Genomic DNA, 19,365 nt, shown 5'->3' with positions numbered 1-19,365 from the left:
TTCTATCCAAACATCCACCCACCCCAAGTACACAAATAAGGAGGTTATACTGTGTAAGCTCTCCCACAGAACCAACTGTGACTAAAACCACTCGTGATAATCTACCTTAGTGTTTTCGGAAGTCCAGCAAAGCTAAGCAGACTGCACCTGCATCAGCTAGGACTCTATGCAGAGAGACAGGGCGTGAATGAAGAGGAGACCACTCTGGGTAGCATCTGCCTGCAGAATGCACACTGCTGGTGTTTGGAGCCCCTTTCAAATTAATAGGTTGGGAGATGGATCTAAGCCACACAGGCTGAAAGAGGAATGCTTCAAAATAACATTTCAGGAAACATCAAAACATCAAAATATTGGCAGCACAGTACTTTTAATGTGCTGTGCATCGTCTATTCCCAAAAACGACTCTCCCATTTCAGATAAATGTGGTATACAATATTTCCATGTCATGTTACCGTCCTGTTATAACCCTAAGTGAATCAAATTATTTGGAGGGAAAAATAAATATATATAAATTGATAGAAACATTATTTCTTTGTTGTTAGGATGCATAAAAAGGTCCAGGTTAGTTCTCATTTAGTCAAGAATCAAGTGGGTTTGGAGACAGTCCACTATGTGGGTTTTCTGATGGACAAAATAACCCATATTTCACAGAGAACTGAAGACATTTACAGAATTACTCCATATGCTACTTTTAAGAATTTTCAAACTTACAGAGAAGACTTTAAATGCATCCTTTATTGGGCTAAATAATATCGTAAAGATCAAAATAGCTTCCTGTTCCAATCTCTCATCTAAAAGATTTAATTTAAATGTAGCTAATATTACGGGGGATAATTCCTTTTCAAAATATAACAAAACAAATGTTTAAAATATTATTTTGTTTAACTAGTAAACTTAAATTTTAGCAGCAATTGTTTTAAAAATGCAAAGAAAATTCTCTAACAATAAATTACAAGATAAGAGAATATCTATGCCTATTTGGCTCTTTTGTTTTGCTTAGAACATAATTTGTCTTAGAATTTGGCTTGCAAACTTTAAAATCAACTAATAAAATGACACTACTTTTCCTGTTAATTCCTTCCGGTGTATTTAGAAAGAAAAAGTGCTTCTCAGGTAGCAGGTACAATGGGTGAGTTGAGGAAGTGGTAAACAAAATTTACCTTTATTAGCATTCAAAGCCATGACTGCAATGAAATGTGGGTACCCTTAGACAAGTGCCAAGTCCATGAATGGCATATGAGGATGTTTCCCTTCGGCAAAGCCTAGCACAGCCCTCCGCATATTCATCTTCCTCCTCGGTGGCAGCGGGAGCAGTGGTGCCTTCGGCTTGGCCTCCGGTGCTGCCTGCAGCTTTCTTCTTGATTCCTCCTCCTGGGACCACCAAACTCAGGCCCAGCTTAGCGTACTGTCAATGACAAAGCAATGTCTCAAAAGCTGGGTAACTGGAATCTCCGCATGTGATGTCTCAACAAAGGCAGATCCTAGCTTTCTACCTCACGAAAACCAACCCTACCATTTAGATGGAAAAACAACCACAAGAAAACTCAACATTGCTCTGCCCTCAGATGGCTTATGACCATAGTGTGACAGGTGCACAACTAGCAAAAATGTCAATTACACACTTAGGAATATGAGATAATCGGGACACAGTGAGTTTAGTAATACTTATAGTTCCTATGAGATAAAGATCTTTGAGTAAATGAAGAGTGTAAGCTATGGACAAATTTTTAAAAAATATTTGCAAATTCACAAAAGCCTATTAAGAATTTATCAAGAGGAAAAAAAGGTTTCTCTATATACATTGTGATAAAAAATTGAAGATCTTAAGCTGATCTGATACCATAAGACTAAAGTTACAAAACAAAATCAAATGAATTGGTGCTGTCCAGGTGGTGGGGCTCAGTGGTTGAGCATCGACCTATGAACCAGGATGTATTAAAGTTGTCCATCTCACCAAGTAACAGATATTGCAGTATTATATATAATAACTGGATAACCAGTATCTTAAGAAGCCTAAGTAGTTTAAAGTTACTCCTTTGGAGCAGGAGGTCATGGTTCAATTCCGGATCAGGGCACATGCCTGCGTTGCATGCTGGATCCCCAGTGTGGGGTGTGCAGGAGGCAGCTGATCAATGATTCTCTCTCATCACTGAAGTTTCGTTCTCTCGCTCCCTTCCTCTCTGAAATCAATAAAAATATATTTTAAAAAATTGGTGCTCACAAATCTACTGAAAAGGGAAATCTGAAAGAAGAGAAACCCACTGTCATGGCTCACGTTCTGTATATGGCAGCACATGAGGCTGTTTTGGGAACACAGCTGGCAAGACAGAGACCAGTCTCTCCATTTCTCCAGATGAATTAACTGAGGCTTACAGATAGTTAATTAATAACCTGCATCACACAGTTAGTCGTCACTGAAGTGAAATTCCAACTAGTCTATTGAATTACAGGCCACTACATGATGGGTCTCTTTCAGACAGTGAGTCTAAAAGAAATGAAAAAAAAACAAAAAACTAAGCAACCTATAGAGGCCAACAAATGAAAGAAGTTGGAAAAATGGGGCTGAATTAAAATATATATATATGGTCAACACAGATAGATAAATAACTGGCTGTAAACTTATATGGTTGACATTCAAACAACCCAAACCTATAATGTAAAAGTGCAAATGCAAAATGAGAAGTATCTTGAGGGAAAAAATAGGAGGAGAAAAATCTCAAAGTCCATCTATACTAATAAAAGGGTAATATGCTAATTAGACTGGGAGACCTTCTGGACGTCCTTCCGGACAAAGCCGTGGTGGCAGGACTGAGGCAGAGGCGGTTAGGGGCGATCAGGCCAGGAGGGGAGGGCAGTTGGGGGTAATCAGGCTGGCAGGGGGGGCCAGTTGGAGGCAAGCAGGCCGGCGGGGGGGGGGGGGGGGGACAATTGGGGGCAAGCAGGCCAGCAGTGGGGGGCAGTTGGGGGCAATCAGGCCAGCAGGGGGTGGCAGTTGGGGGTGAGCAGGCCAGCAGGCAGAGTGGTTAGGAGTGATCAGGCAGGCAGGCAGGTGAGCGGTTAGGAGCCAGCGGTCCCAGATTGCGAGAGGGTGCAGGCCGGGCTGAGGGACCCTTCCCCCGCCCGACCCCCCCCCCCCCCCGCCCCATGCACGAATTTCATGCACTGGGCCACTAGTAAAAGAGATAATCTTGCTGGAAGCCTCTTCCATTCAAGAGGAAAGAAGAAAGCTAAGGCAAAGGCCACTTACATCATTGTCCATGTACTTGAAGAGGGGTGAGTTGCAGACCTCTGACACTTGATCTTGGTCTTGCTGGTCATATCCCTCAAGCAGCTGTTCCAGTGCAGCACAGTCTTCACTCCCATTGAACCCTGGAATGCTACAGCAAGCACAAGTCACACAGCTCTACCTGCTCCCTCTCAACCAGGTACATCTGCCCCCCAGCAGAAGTTTGGCAACATCTGGAGACGTTTTTAATTGTTACAAGTGGGCAGAGATCAGGGACGATGCTAGATAGCCTACAATGCACAGGACAGGCCTGGCAACAAAGAATTACACAGTCCCAAATCAACTGTGCCCAGATTGAGACTGCTCATTTTAAACATCTCTGACAGGAAAACCCCTTATTCAGATCTTCCTGTTACATACGTTCTGAAAACTTTCCTTTTTGTATTGTTCTTTTTTTTCTTAGAATGCAAATATAATAAAATCATCCATGTCAATCACCTCCATGGAAGTCCCCAGGGGAAAAATATAAGAAAAAACATAACTTGTAAAAATCCTGCTGTAAAAGCTGAAGTCAAGTGCTGCTGTCACTAATAAATTTATTTATTTTTTTAAAAAACAATCCAGTTTCACGGCCAGGATTATTGTCTAAGCAGTCGCCTCAAATTAACAGAAATGTTAACATTCCAAGTCAGGACAGCACAGTCAGCGCCTTACCTGTAGCTCTCCCTCATGCATCTTTCTGCAGCCACGTAGTCATTTCTGTGAAGGTGAACTAAGACTTGAGCAATTGTTTTCTAAAACAAAAGATGTGATTATGGTCCAAATTTATATCTACTTAATAAAGTTAATTTCCTGACACCTAGAATTTAACATTCAGTTTTGGTTTTATACAGAAAGATTTATAATTTCTGCAGTGATTTCCACAAGACATCTGAGGAAAAATATACTGAAGTAAACATCTCAAACTCTACTGTGCATACAAATGACCCCAGGGTCTTGTTAAAATGAAGACTTTGAGTCAGTGGGCCCACAGCAAGCCTGAGATCCTGCTGTTACTACTAACAAGCTCCCAGGTGGCCCTGGTACTGCTAGTCTAAGGACCACAGAATAATAAAGCCTTAGATACCACCACACATTTTAAAGCAAATTTCTTTTAAAAACCTATATAGGTTTAATCTTGAAAAGGGAATTAAAATGAGAGGGGGCATAACTCTACTATTATACTTTGGAATTCTTAAAGAGATACTAGGAAAAACTTTAGATAACAGAAACAATGATACCATTTATAAGCCAAAAAAAGTACTAAGATTAAAGGTGTGACTGTTATCTTCTTGGCAAAATAGCTCTTCAATATTTTATCTCTATTTTTCAGATAACTTTTATTGATCTACCTTCAAGTTCCTTGAATTTTTTCATCTCAATTGTCATATTAAGTCTGTCTAGTATTTTATTTCAGATACAGCTATTTTGGTTTCTCATTTGCTTCATTTTTATAGTTTCTATTTAAGAAGAGCTATCTCCCATTCATTCACCTGTGTTTACCTTTGGCTCACTTGCAATTATGATAGCTGCTGCAAAGCCCTGATCTGATAATCCCACACCCAAGCCATGTGTGGGTACGCATCAGTTGTCTTTCCCTTGAAAACTGGTTCTGTTATCCTGGTTCTTCTATGCTCAGTCATTTGGGACTGCACCCTGGACACTGTGACTGTTATGCTGCACAGACTCGCCTATTATTCTCAGGAGAGTTGGGTGCTTCCAGCAGGCAATCACCTAGTCAGGCTCAGACTGCATTTTTGTCTGCTTTTGGTGGGCAGTGGCTCTAGTCTTCCTTCAGTCCCTCAGCTCTGCTGGTGGGCTCTGCTGGCAAGGGTGCTATGAGCCCTGAACAGTGGTTTAATCATACTGCAGTTCTCAAAGCCTATGCTCTCCCTCTGTGTCTGTCCTGCACAGGCCCAGCTGGAGAGTAAACCCAAGACCTGCGTGCCCTTCCCCCGCCACCCCGCCACCCTCCGCCCCCACACACACACAGTCAGGGGATGCCCTGTTCCAGCTCCCTTTTCTGGGGTTTTCTCCTTGTTCTCTTAGCTCATCTTCCCAATTCCTCTGGCCAGAGATTAGGTTTTCATTGGTGTTTTAACTGGCCTGTGCCACCACCACAGCCGTAGCTCCATGACTAGGACTTCCCCAAAGAGCAAAGCCAAGGGAGAGAAAAAGAGGAAAACGGGGAGCCTTTTTCTAACCAGACAAATCCAGTTCCTCTGGTTAGAAAGATGCGGTAGATGGGTTCTTTAGGCGTTTCAGCTGCTGGAGCCTGTGGCCCAGCTCCATGACTGGGGCTTCTAAGCCAATGCCACAAGAGGAAATAGGGAAAAATCCTGGAAACGCATTCCTCTATTGGTTGCTTCTGCAAGTGTTTACTTCTCTCCATCAATCTGTTCTATTTACTTTTCAAAGTAATTGCTTTGTTGTATTTTGTCTGGAAGTTTTACTTGTAATCTATAGGAGAGAGGCTGCAGTAGGCTTATTCCATCTTGGTCAAATATAAAGGCCAGAAAGTATTATTTTAAAAAAATAGACAAATATCCATGCAATCTGGTTATATTGACACCAATATGAAAAATTATCTAATGTAAAGCCAAAAATAAGCACTTTCAAAATATACCTTATAACAAGTTGGGTAATTCTCAATTTCCTTATAAATATTTTTTTCTTTCTGAATAGAGAGTGCCGCCTCATCAAACCTAAAAACGAAAACAAAGAAATGTCAAACAAGGCAGGTCTAAATGATCTATAGCAGAGGCCATCCTTATAATGTATTTGATAGTACAGTTTTTAGAGAAATAAAGAAGATAAGAGGCATTTTAGCAACTGCTCCATTGCCATGAGCTCTACTCAATATGGCTTCTTTTAAATGCTCACCCTGCCCTTTTAGGCATCAAGCAGACAGTCAAAGCAAGGGAACGTACGGATAGGTTACTTCAAACGGAGAGTTTTAAGTCTGGTAAGGATCATTCATTAATCAGTATCTATCAAATTCAATAAACTACTTTATGATGTTTATGAAATGTCTTAGAGAGAGACAGCCCTGAATTTAATCACCCCAGAAATGTCTTAGAGAGAGACAGCCCTCAATTTAATCACCCCAGAAATGTCTTAGAGAGAGACAGCCCTCAATTTAATCACCCCAGAAATGTCTTAGAGAGAGACAGCCCTCAATTTAATCACACCTTCCACCGAAAGGCCATCCAGATGCCCCTAGAGCACCGCCTCCCGCTGAAGAATCACTTCTCCCCTCTGCCCTCACTGTCCCTGCTCACTGCTGCCTCCGTGACCCCAGCAGCACCCGGTGCTGAAAAGGGCAGCAGTGGAGAGCAGACAAGTCGACACTAGAAAAATCCTTCTGCTACCTTTGATCCTCAACATTCATCTTTTTCTGGCTACTCTCACACATTTTCCTTTTCTCCCATCCCATTCAGATGGCAGAATGTAGAGGAAGGCATCACCGAAAATCTTCCTCTGATCCTCTGAGGCCCCATCCCTTTCTTTCCTCCCCAAAAATATCCATCAAACCGTAATCAGCTCTTCTCCCAGCAAAGCTGTATTAGACAGGGGTTGGCAAAAGTAGGTGTACAGTTGTGAGTACCTGAAACAGAGTTTATTCTTGCATATTTATTTATTTATTTATTTATTTATTTATTTATTTATTATTGTATTATTTATTTGTGCTATTTGTCTTCTTATTATTATTTCATATCCTTAGTTATGATTTATCTTTCAGGTAATGATGATTGGTAATTTAACCTACTTTTGCCCACCCCTGTACTCCTAATTCTAGGACTCCCTTACTAACATTGAACTTGTGACTGGGTGAATTTGAATCTTCACCTATTTCTCTCATCCCAACAGCCAAAAAGAGGAAGCAGTCTGCACTGTGAGGATATAGAGGGAGAAAGGTGTTGCTATGATTCAAATTAAAAGTACAAAAACGTTATACTATATTTTTCTGTGCCAATCATTACTTTTGAAAAATATCTGCATACAAAAATAACAGTGGCTTGGTTTAACTCACATTATCAATTTTAAATTTTTGTGGGCTGTGCCCTGTCAATTTGCTGCCTCATAAAGTAAGACTCATTAGAGAAATGTATTCTGAATTTCTAAAGATCAACTTGCTAAATTGTGGGACCAAAGCTGGTTTATAAGTTGGCATGGAAGCAGAATTCTAGGTCATATAATTAGAGGATAAAAAAGTAAAACCCTATTTAATGACACTATTTGGCTATCAAAAAGCTGTACATTTTCATCAGGGGGCATTCAGGGCATCTTGTTATTTATGCCTATATGGATATTTCTCCTTAAAAGACAGACATTATAATCTAACCAAATATCAGATTAAGAAAACTCTCTCTCTCATGCTGCTGAGCCAATAAGAATACATGCATAATACTTTTTGAGATTACACCTTAGAAAAACAGCAGATCTTTTAATATTTAACCCAATGTGCCATCTTACAGACATCAATATTTATTGGGTCCCTTGGTGTGTCCATGGCTCACACCAAAAAGCTTAACAAGCTGTTCCCAAAATTACTTAACAGTTCCAACATGAACCACAGGTGTACACGGACACACATGAACACAGTTTTGGAAAACTCACCTGCGTCCTCGTACTAGCAGTCTGGAGGCTTTTCCTAGTAATTCAACTGCCTGTCGTAAACGTTCCTCATTCTAAAGGAATCAAACAAAAGAGAGTGTTGGCAGCTTCAATGCAGGAATCTTTGTTCCCTCCAATAATTACCTAATAAAAAAGTAATGGCACACAATATGGGGGTGAGGGGGTGGTGTTGAGAGGGTGACACCAAAGCTGTTGATCCATTTCATCACTCTCTAATAGAGACAGAGTTCAGCTGTAAGCACAGAAAAGGTTTAAAAAGTAGCCACTACATTTCTCTATTTTCCTATTTATTATGAATCTAAACATTCTAAGTGTATTTAAAGAAAAAGAAATAAAATTCAAACTTACTTCAAACACATTAGCTGTCTGTTGGTATAACTGTACAGCCTTTTCTGGATTTACATTTTCTATAAGCCTAAATTAGACAAGAAAAATTGATTTATGTGAGAAATAGAAAACTTGTTTTTCAAAGGACTTTGTTAAAACAAAAAGATGATGACTCTATGCAGAGCCTGTTGCGCACACTCACTTTCCAGCTCGCTCCAAGGCCATGGCTGCTGTGTCGGGGGTGCCATTTTCCAGATACATCATGCTGGCTTTTTCAATCAGCTGGACAGCCTGTGGGAGTTGCTGCATCTCCTTTAGGCAAAGGACAGAGCGTGATCAGTAAATGCATCAACTTTAAAATGCAAAGTTAACCTGAAATTCAATTATTTTATCCCTGATTCATAAAAGTATCTGACTCAAACTTTATACAATAAAATATACTTAAACTGAAATGCCTTCAACATGGTTACTCTTCCCATCAGGCTTCATTTAGCCAAACCAAGTAAGTATCAGTTAATTTCTACACAGAATTCATCATCACTTCACAGAATTTCAGGGAAACTATACAAATAAAAATCAAAATATCTGCTCTTTACTGTTTTGTAAGCATTCAAACCTCTCTGAACGTTTACTGAGTCCCTACTGTACACAAGGCCTATGCCAAAGGTGGCAAACTGCATCCCAAGGGCTGCATCTTATTTCCAAGTGCATCGTATTTGAACCATTCAGTATTTTTAAGTCAGGTAATTTCATAAAAGTTGTTTTATGACTTTCTACGTTAAAAAAATATCAAAGGCTATGGCATCAGCCAGCTTACATTCCCACATGGCAATAATACGCTGGGGCTGAGTAGCAGATGTCCTGATGGAGGTATATTATCTCCTGTAGCCTCAATTCTCCCCATTCCCTATTGCCCTACACACCCAGGCCACCTCCTTCATTTCAGTCACTACATTATGCCCTGAGTTCATCTGAGTTTGCAACCATCTTCCCTGCTGAATGTCATCAACAGCATACTTTGAGAGTCAGTGTCATAAAGTAATGTGTTCTGTCGCACAACAGAATATTAATTTCCAACCTGTGTTTACGAAGCAGAAATAAATAAGGGCATAGCCACACTAGCCAAAATATTTCATTCAAGAAGAATCAGTTAAACAGCAACAGCTTAAGTCTTTGGTTCTCTTCAATGCCAACTGATATATGTAAAACAAGCAAAAATCTCTCCTCTCTATAACACTTGGGCAGTAAAAAATATATATACTTGTAAGCTGTTGTAAATTTCTCAAAAGTAGGGGAACCTCCCACATAGCTCTGTTTAGCTTAGCGATACTTCTCTCCTGGTTACAAAGCCTAGAACCTTGGGATTCCCAGTTTCCTCCAACATGTTCTCTCTTAAATTTCACATTTAGAAATTCCTATATTATGACACACACATTTTACCTTGTAGGTCCAATTAGCATTGCTTTGGACAACATCTGTCGCCCTACAAGGAGACTTTTCAACTTCAACACCATGCAGTTAATTCATTTTACTTACAGAACAGTTGTGACAGAACATTACTGACCTTCAACATCATGCCAGCTTGCTCATAAGCTCTGCAAAGAGAATATAATTTCCCGGATGAGATCTTAATGAAATCGGAGGAGGATACTACAGATAAAGGAAGCTATTTCACTTTTTAAAAATATATTTTTATTGATTTCAGAGAGGAAGGGAGAGAGATAGGAACCTCAATGATGAGAATCACTGATCGGCTGCCTCCTGCACATCCCCCAATGGGGATTGAGCCTGAAACCCTGGCATGTGCCCTTGACCGGAATCGAACCTGGGACCCTTCAGTCCGCAGGCTGATGTTCTATCCACTAAGCCAAACCAGCTAGGACAGTTATCTCATCACTTTTAACTGGCTTAGGCACTACACATTACTTTAGGCTTGTATTAGCACACAACATGTTTTTTTTCTTTTTCTTTTCACAGACAATTCTGCCTTAGAAACATCAGGCACCTAAATTAAAGGGTTTTTATTTTGCAGATGCAAAATTAAGTATGACACAGAATGGGTAAGTGAGCTTCTATTTGACAAGTCTAAATCCAAGTTTTGAAACAAGTACTCTCCACAAAAGGAGGAGAAAGCTTCCTAGTTTTCTCCATAGACACTATTAACTATCAAGAAAGAGGGAAACAAATAAATTCTAACTTACTTGGTTTTTCATAAGTTACTGAACAAAATGGTCCTAAAAATGCCGAGGTGAATTTAATTGAAACACTGTATAACTTAGGAGAGTTTAGTTTTTAAGGTTCAGGTGAAGACTAAAACAAATGAAAATGATTTTTATTTAAATCAATACAAAATAATCCACTATTTACAAATTTATAATTTAGGAAAAATTTACTGACTTATGGAAAAACAACATTTAAAACATAATAATCTGCAAACACATGAAAATGTGAGAAAATATTTACTTACTTGGCAGCATGAAAAAGACTGAATGGATGTAACAAAGTCAAAATTAAGGAAAAAAAGCAAACCAACCATTTCTAAGTATTTACTATTTAAAAGACAAAGGTAACTAAATCACTGCCTTAGTTGTGATCCAAAAGGCAAATCCTAAAAACAGGTAAAGAAGAAATAATTTAGTGCCTACTAATGTTTCTTAAAACTACGTAATCCACAAGAACACCACATAGATTTTAAACTAGTTCCATTATGCATTAATCTGAAGAGTTTTACTAAAACTCAAGGTTATTATAAGCATAATATTAGCAATATTATATTAATTAAATAAACATTTTCAGCATAAGTTTTACATAACTTCAGGAAAATGTATTGTTTTGAACTGCTTATAAGTCATATTTCAAATGCCTGAGAAAGACTATATTTTAAAAATATTTATATAGTAATTATATATCTCCAATACCTGTGCTACCTCTTCATTCTCCAGTGCCTGTCTACAGATTTTCCTCACCTCATCCCAAATAAAACCATCATCAAGCAAATCCAGAAAAAAAAGAAATAAACTCTCAAATGTAGCTCTGCAAAGCAGTATGAACCTTATGATCAGAAGTCTCTATAAATGCTCATTCAGAGTTTAAATATGCAGAATTTTTATAACTGTTTTCTAATTTAATAGCATTGTACTCCACATGTAGCAAATTTATAACAAGAGAAAATATGCCTTTGTGAAAATTATCAAATTGTTAAATCCTTTTTAAAGGCTGAAAAAGATACGCCCTGTTATTCTCATGGGCCACAGCTTCTCGCAGGCAGGCATCTTTTGCTTGGTCAAACTGTTTGGCATTTTTAAAAGCAAGAGCTGAAATAAAACAACAACACAAAGACTTTCTATTTCCACCACTTAAAATTTTCAAATGAATTATTACCAAAATCTGCATCATGTGTAAAGAATTGGAAAACATGTATACTTATTTTAATCAAATACTTAGGAAGTTTCATAAAACTATAAAGTATTACTTTTTCTAAAGCAATTTTCTTACCACTTTTTTGATGATCAATAACTTAGAAGTATTTTCAAAAGTTGTTTTAATTGTAGACTGTTTGCTAAAAATCAGTGCTACTTCCACTCAAAACTACGAAGTCTTTCTAATACCAATATCTAAGCTTTGAGAACTTAAGATCATATCAGCCAAACCAATGCTCCCAAATAAGAGGTACTATTACAAAAAACAGTACCTTACTTCACCAGTGTTACATTTAATAATAGTAATTAAAAAAACTAGTGCTTTAGTTATAACTTATTCCATCTTTTAAATTATCCTAATATATAAAAACCCTGGGTCTGTCACAACCAGAGGCTCGACCAACTGGTAGTCAGTCCTGCAGTCAGCACTGGGTTGCCATGGCGACTCAGCGCTGACTGCTGCAGCTGCAGGCAAGGTGACCCAGCACTGACTGCTGAGGAGGCTGCGAATCAAGCCCAGAGAAAGGCCTGAAGAGAGAAGCAGGGTCTGATCCGTAGCCTGTGTGGCAGCTGTTGATCAGCAGTTGCCTCTCTCTTTCTCTCCTAGCCGGGCCAGCAGCCATGCCTCCATTTCTCTCCAGTCCTCCACCTGGGCTGCTGATCAGCCCCGCCTTTCTGATCAGGCCCCATTGATAGGCCCAGAGACGCTGACTGGCATAGAAACTGACCAATCAGAACCAAATTTGGGTGAAGTGTGAGGAACCAATGGCTGCCTAGGAGGTGGAGCTTTTGACGCTAACTGGCATAGAAACCAACCAATCAGAACCAAATTGGCTGGCAGAGGAGGGCGGTTGGGGGCGAGATTAGGCGTGCAGGGGAGGGCAGTTGGGGCGAGATCAGGCCGGCAGGGGAGGGCCGTTTGTAGGCAAAATCAGGCCGGCAGGGGAGGGCAGTTAGGGGCAATCAGGCAGGCAGGCAGAGGCAGTTAGGGGCGATCAGGCAGGCAGGCAGAGGCAGTTAAGGGCAATCAGGCAGGCAGGCAGGTGAGAGGTTAGGAGCCAGCAGTCCCAGATTGTGAGGGGGATGTCCGATTAGAGAGGGTGCAGGCTGGGCTGAGGGAATTTCCCCCCCCCCCATGCACAAATTTCATGCACCGGGCCACTAGTTTAGAAATAATAAAAGCGTAACATGCTAATTAGACCGGACAGCCAAATGACCTTCCGGACGTCCTTCCGGACGAAGCCACAGCTGCGAGGGCCGAGCCCCTAGCACGAATTTCATGCATCAGGCCTCTAGTTTAGAAATAAAGACCAATAAGCACATTAAATGTTTTTATAATAAGCCTTCCTCTTTGGAGCAATCTTTAAATAAATTTCTAAAAAATTAAAACTGCATTTTTCAAAAATAAAGCTTTTGCACGGTTTAAGTTTCTGTGGGGGAAAAAAAAATCTCAATATCCAAAATGTTAAAACACATTGCTCATTGTTATAAAATGTCATCATCAGAGCAAAGCAATGAGGACTAGCCCTAAAATATGATGCTGCAGATTTGGTAAACTTACCAATACCAAAGGTTACTTACAAATACATAAAAAGGATACAACTTTAAGAAAAAAGTTATTTGTTAAAAATGCACTCTTAAAATTCTCTTTAATAAAATATTGAAAATAAACTACTAAAACTAATTCCCTCGGTGAATTTCCACATTTATTCTGATTTAAATGTATTATGCATAAGCCCTTAAAGAAAATAAATGAAAGACAGCTTTAGTGGGAAAATCTGACCTGAAATATTTATTTTTGAAAGCAGCTCATAGTCTTGGATGTATATAAAACAAATCTGTGTCAAATTTCCCTCATGGAAATTTGCAAAATGTTGAGCCCTCCAGTTACAAAAGCTTCTTGTACAAGGTGTTCATAAAATCCATTTAAAGTATGAACTGTTAATAATTTTCCCCTTAAATATGATATATGAATATGAGAGAGAATTTACTCAGGGTTTTAATAAAAGTGCTAAAGACTCATTTGTTGTCATTTATTATCTAGAAAGTAACACGTATTGTACTGATTAGTTTCAATTTCTCCGATTTCTTTTTTCTTTGGTGATATGCTAGGATAACAAAAGGGATCAGGTCTATCACTAAAACACAACTGTAAATGTATTCTGGGTACTTCAAATTGTACCACGCTTTATGTCCAAAATAATCATGAATACGCTGAAAGCTATCATTCCATAATTTAAAATGCTAAAGTTTTAGTAAAGCTCCGGTCTGTCTCATATTTCAAATCATTTTTATCTTACAGAAGATAAATATATCCTAATACTTATGTAGCTTAACACTCATGAATGGTTATCGCTGTCTCTCAAAGTGAAGCTCATAAAAAAACCACTGGTGTCAAATACATGATTTTATATCTTCTTATAAGGCTAATTAAAAAAATTTAACAAACAAAAGTCTTTATTCAATAACAGGAAGTGTAATAAAGGGATATGGAACAACTTCTAGAAATACTATGCAACTGACTGGAGTTCAGGAATACATAAACAATGCTAAAAACCTGCAGCTAGGTTCTGCCAATCTTACTCATCTCTGCTGTCACAAGAGGCAGAATTATGGAGATCTCTGACTCAGCCCTCCACACATTTGAAAATAACGATGTAAAAAATGCAAGGGCTTGGGCAGGTTGTTGTTGTTGTTTAACTATCAGAATCTTATAGGAAGCATTGGGAGTAAGTATTATGCTGAGAGGAAGCTATCAGCCTACTTAAAGATGACACTTTGGAGTTACTGGGCCAGTCACACATACCTGCTTTTCCATATTCAGAAGCAGCACTGTCATAATCTGGCTTCCACTTTAATAAACCAGTTTTCAGGCTAAAATGAAAGAAAGGCATATATCTTAGAAGTTACCAACACATTTATAAGTCAGAACTCTGCTTGTAATGACTTCACGGGTCAATAAAAAATAGAGGGAGGAGCCAGCAGGTAACAAGTCCCCATCTTGACAACCTCCATCCAACCTGACTTACAATTTAATACAACCTCACCTTTTTCCTTCTCACTACCATAGACATGGTTTCCCTCCTTTTGAAATACCTGCATAACTCCAACTATAGCAGACTCTCAGTGCATGGTCCCTACACCAGCTGGAAATGTTCTAGTAAAGTCAATTATTGAGCCCCATACCAGACCCATGGAACCTAAAACTCTGGAAGTGCAGCAAAAACCCAGGGTGTAACAAGCCCTGAGGCACACTAAAGCTTGAAGCCCACTAAAGTAAACGCTCACTCAGAGTTGTGTGACTGAAGCTCAGGAGAGGACAGAGAGATTAAATGAGGAGGCTACATGCTACACCAGGAGTCCAGTTTGGACGCCCTAGGACAGTGGTCGGCAAACTGCGGCTCTTTGGCCCCTTGAGTGTGGCTCTTCCACAAAATACCACGGACTGGGCGAGTCTATTTTGAAGAAGTGGCGTTAGAAGAAGTTTAAGTTTAAAAAATTTGGCTCTCCAAAGCAATTTCCATCGTTGTACTGTTGATATTTGGCTCTGTGGACTAATGAGTTTGCCGACCACTGCCCTAGGAGGCATTAGAGAAAGGGCAGAATACAAAGAACAACACAGAGGGAGTCACCAAAAAGGCTGCAAATTAGTCACCAGTGAACAGGAAGAAGAACCAGAAAGACAGGGATGTTATGAAAACAGAGATGCTGCTTTCAAGGATCCCCATTGGCTTCTCAGATGCCAAACCAAAGGACCATCAATTTACCTTACTTGCTGTTTCTGCAATATTTTATTTTCTTGCTTTAATTTAATATAATTTCATATTTCCAGTTTAAATTAACTTAGTGACTATCAAGCTTGGGTGTGCATAGGAATTGCTAAATAAACACCATCTTAGCTTCTACATTCCAATTCAATTAGCTTATATATCACAGTGTTAGCTTCAAACCTTACCTGAGAGATGGGGCATCCCCTTGGGCCCTCCCTCAGAAGTACACCTTCATTCTGTGACAGCTGTGTGAACTGCCCAGAGACCCTGACTTTAAAGGAACATTTTTCTGCCAATTAAATTTATTTAATATTTGTGTATATACTGGTATAAGACGCAAATTTGTAATGCCATTTTTAAAGCTTACCAAGAATATCTTTGCTCAGAAAAATCCTTAAATTGCAGCCCACAACTCTAATCCACAAAATTAAGGAAGCATGCAATAAAACAAAAATGTATTCCTCCATCCCACTCCAAAACACTCATTATATTCTGTATATCACCACAATTTTAAAAATTCCATCAAAAACAAGGCATAATCATTCAATTGTCTAATGGGCTACATATGAAAGAGCTAGAGATTAAAAATATAGTAAATCATCCCCAGTCCACTAACATCTCTGATTTGGAAGGGAGAAGGCACTCTGGTTAATTTCGTTTAATGGCTCTAACTAAGTTTTTACTACTTCTGCCAAAAAACTCGATACTGAAATTCTGTTGAGGCCAACAGTTTAATCAATGTTCATAGGACCAAACCCCACAAAATGATAATTACAAAACTGCTTGGCAACATTGAACCATATTGTTATTAGAAGACAGAAATATCAAATGGTCTCTCCTAAATTCCGGGCCCATATTTCCTGCCACCTACTGAGCCTCAAACAGAACACATTCAAGCCTCAATCCAACACCTCCCTGCCCCATTCACCTCTGCGCCCTGCTTTGGCTGAAGATCTCTCCACCACTCCATCTCCCAAGTTAGAAACACAGGGGCCAAGCCTTTCCTTCCACATCTGGTCAAGTCACTGAAGCTTTTCAATTCTATCTCAGGAATATCGCCCTCCTCATCCATTTCTCCCCCCCCCGGGGAAAGCACCCTTTCCTTACTTGGCATCTCAACTGAAGCTACTGTATACTTCTAAACTCACCTGTTTACATGTCTGCTCTTCTGTGAATTCTAAGCTCTTAAGGAAAAGACCTTTTTGTTTTTTTACCTCAATAACCCCAGCAGCCAGTGTACAGGTACATGGTGACAACTCTGTAAATGTCTGCTTACTAATTATGCCAAAGTTCTCACTCTCCTCTCCTCCCAGGCCTTTCTCCACATTACCACATTTCTTTTGCCTAAATTAAATCTAACCAGCTCCCACTGGCTACTGATGGATCCCTAGAAAAGCTAAGGTTCAGTCCATCAGAACAGAGCTGCCGCCCCTTCAAGGTCTGGCCCCAACTCTTCTCCACTCTAGCTCATGCCCTGGCCCTACTCTACATTCCCGGCTCCCCCAGCATGTTTGCAGGCCTGCGCTCAACCTACATCCTGGGCCTAGATTCTCTCACAGAGAATTTTCTCTTCTGAAAATTTCTTCTTGGTCAGGCCCTGCTCAGCAATCACCTTTGTAAATAGGTTCCTACATTTCCCCGGGACAGAAGACACTTCTCCCCCTGTGTTACCAAAGCACAGCTAACAGCTTTAGGATGATCCTTATGACACACACTATTCTAAGACGTCTGCGTTTGCTCTCAATAGAAGGAAAGGTGGTTGTGGGCACGTGCACCAAGAGCGCAACAGAGAGAGCTGGCGCTCCCACCGGCGGAGAACCGTATCTGCCACCTTCCCGTGGGGCGGCCCTGGGTAAGGTAGTAGGAGGCTTCTCGGGAGTCTCATTTCCTCTTCTGTAAAATGAGCATCTCTATCGGGAAAGTTGCGGGGGTGTCAGATTAGGTAGGTGAAGCATCTGACACAGAGCGCAATGCAGACCTTTCATTATCTCGAACTGCCAGGTACCAATTCGCTGGGTAATACAGCCGAGAAGGATGGGAGTGTCCAAAGGAGGAGACAACATCATTCAGTTCTGCAAATACCGGGCCCAACAGACATGAACAGACTAAGGAAGCGCCGCCCTTGCTCCCGGTGAGTATACTAGAACATGACAAGGGGTCCCCGAGTTTCAGGGTAGATCTGCAGCCCACTCCCCGAGACAGGGCAGGCGTTTCGCGCAGTAGTTCTGGGCGACTTTCTCTCCCGGGACAGTTTGGTTGTCACACAGGGAGAGGGAGGAGAGGCGTGATGCTGCCATCGAGAAGGCGCAGGCCAGGGGTGCTGTTAATCGCGCTCCAGGGCGCAGGGCGGCCCCCCCCCACAGGGTACCCCCCAGCCCGAAGTGCAGAGGATCAGCACCCTGTTAGCAAAAGCAGCGGGGTCAGCATCCCAAAGACCCCCGAAGGGGCGCGTGGATCACTTCCGGCGGGGGTTGGGGGGGGCAACTCTGCTTCCGGCCCCTCGCCGGTCTCGCCAACACCCCCACTCTCACGGCCTCGCTCCTCCTTCCAACCCCGGGTGCTAAGACCGGGCCAGAGAGGGGCACGACCCCAGGGCCACACAGAGGCCCCCCTCAGGGCCCCTCACTCACTATTTCTCAGCTTTGGCGATGTGCTCCAGCCCCTCATTTATCTTCTGAGCCGCCATCTCCAGGGTCCCGCGGCTGACGTAGAAGGAAAAAGCCCAGGTCGGTAGGCGTGGGAGCGCCGAGCAGGAAGCCGGGACTGCAGGACACCCCAGCGGCTACAGGGGCCAGCAGGGCTCAAACCTAGTGCGGCGGGGCGGGGACGCCAGCCCGCACGGCGCAGGGCCGCAGACACTGCGCAGGCGCGGGGCGCAGGGGCGTGGCAGACCCGTGAGCTCCTTAGGCCCGGGCGGTGTGGGACGACCAAAGGGGGTTCGCTCATTCCTTCCTTCATTCATTCCACAAATGTGTATTGAACAATTCAGGTGTGCCCGGCACTGCTCTAAGCACCGGAAAAGCAGCAGGGCGCACAACAGAGGAGAAACCGCCGCCCTCCTGGAGCCTGGCCTTCCCATTCAAGTGAAACTGCGTTGGTGTTATCACTTACTACTTTTGTTCCGCAGCTAGACATATTCATTGTTTTCATTTCGCCTTTGGAGCGCCCACTCTGTCAGTCAGTGAGCACACACAAACTGTTATTGCTCATGGCTGTCAATCACTCGACCTTGACAAGCTTACCTAGTAATACAGTTGGCTCCATTCATAATTCATGGCGATTTCAATATCCGCATAGATGAGTCCTGCCATGTCTAAGCAGCGTCTCAGTTTCTAACCCAGCAGGCTCAGCCGCCATTCCCAGGATTATAACCTTGACCTTACTAATTACCCAATAACTGTGTCCTCCACAGTATCAATTTCAAGCAGCCCACTTGACCTTCTCCTGTCATTCCAGCTCACCTTTCCTAGTGCCAATAGTTCTTCACCTTCAACAGAACCGTTCCTCTTCCACATGGTATCATTTACTTGTTTTATTACGTTTTTGTTTATTGTCTGTCTCTCCCCGTGGATTTAAGCTCCACAAGGTCAGGTGTTTGGGGATGTTTTGTTTGCTGGTGTTTAGAACAGTGTCTCACACGGAACAGGCACATAATGCAAACATGTGGTTTTCAGTGATGAATTGTTCCCATACCTGCAACTGCAGTGCCTGTTTATAATACGCTGATGGCCCCTTCTTGGGGCCTTGTCTGATGGCTCGTCATGTCTGCCCCGCAGTAACCCGCCCTGTCATGGGAGAACAGAAGGGTGAGTTAGAATGTTCAGAGCTGTTTCCTCGGAAGCCTTGATGGGATGCTTCTTCAAAGTGATTTCTTTAGCTTGTCAACTGCTTCTATTCGTTGGGCTTTCTCCACGGTTCCCTGAGTCTCTCCTCCTTTAACCTTTCA

General features: G+C 41.4%; 1 protein-coding gene across 1 annotated transcript; it reads right to left on the bottom strand.

The window, feature by feature from the left end:
- Window positions 1–1,142: 1,142 nt before the first annotated feature.
- NAPG (NSF attachment protein gamma) lies at window positions 1,143–18,226 on the bottom strand. Its single transcript, XM_079785049.1, has 12 exons — window positions 18,050–18,226; window positions 14,456–14,523; window positions 11,460–11,544; window positions 10,698–10,715; window positions 9,795–9,825; window positions 8,433–8,542; window positions 8,252–8,318; window positions 7,886–7,956; window positions 5,892–5,970; window positions 3,941–4,020; window positions 3,248–3,377; window positions 1,143–1,405 (listed from the first exon to the last, which is right to left on the bottom strand). The coding sequence occupies exons 1-12, from the start codon at window positions 18,103–18,105 to the stop codon at window positions 1,166–1,168; spliced, it is 1,035 nt and encodes a 344-aa protein (XP_079641175.1). The 5' UTR covers window positions 18,106–18,226; the 3' UTR covers window positions 1,143–1,165.
- Between the last annotated feature and the right edge of the window lie 1,139 nt (window positions 18,227–19,365).

This window comes from Cnephaeus nilssonii (assembly GCF_951640355.1).
Source record: "Cnephaeus nilssonii genome assembly, chromosome: 11".
Taxonomy (NCBI): domain Eukaryota; kingdom Metazoa; phylum Chordata; class Mammalia; order Chiroptera; family Vespertilionidae; genus Cnephaeus; species Cnephaeus nilssonii.
This window is presented reverse-complemented; position numbering and strand designations above follow the sequence as displayed.

Bases quoted from the DNA above. Each gene is read 5' to 3' on its own strand.
- NAPG (XM_079785049.1), bottom strand. From the start codon at position 18,105: ATGGCGGCTCAGAAGATAAATGAGGGGCTGGAGCACATCGCCAAAGCT. The intron at 7,957-8,251 runs GTAAGTTTGAAT...TGATTCCTTTAG, and splicing joins AGACAGCTAATGTGTTTGAA to AATGAGGAACGTTTACGACA. The intron at 5,971-7,885 runs GTGAGTTTTCCA...TTTCGTTTTTAG, and splicing joins CTGCTAGTACGAGGACGCAG to GTTTGATGAGGCGGCACTCT.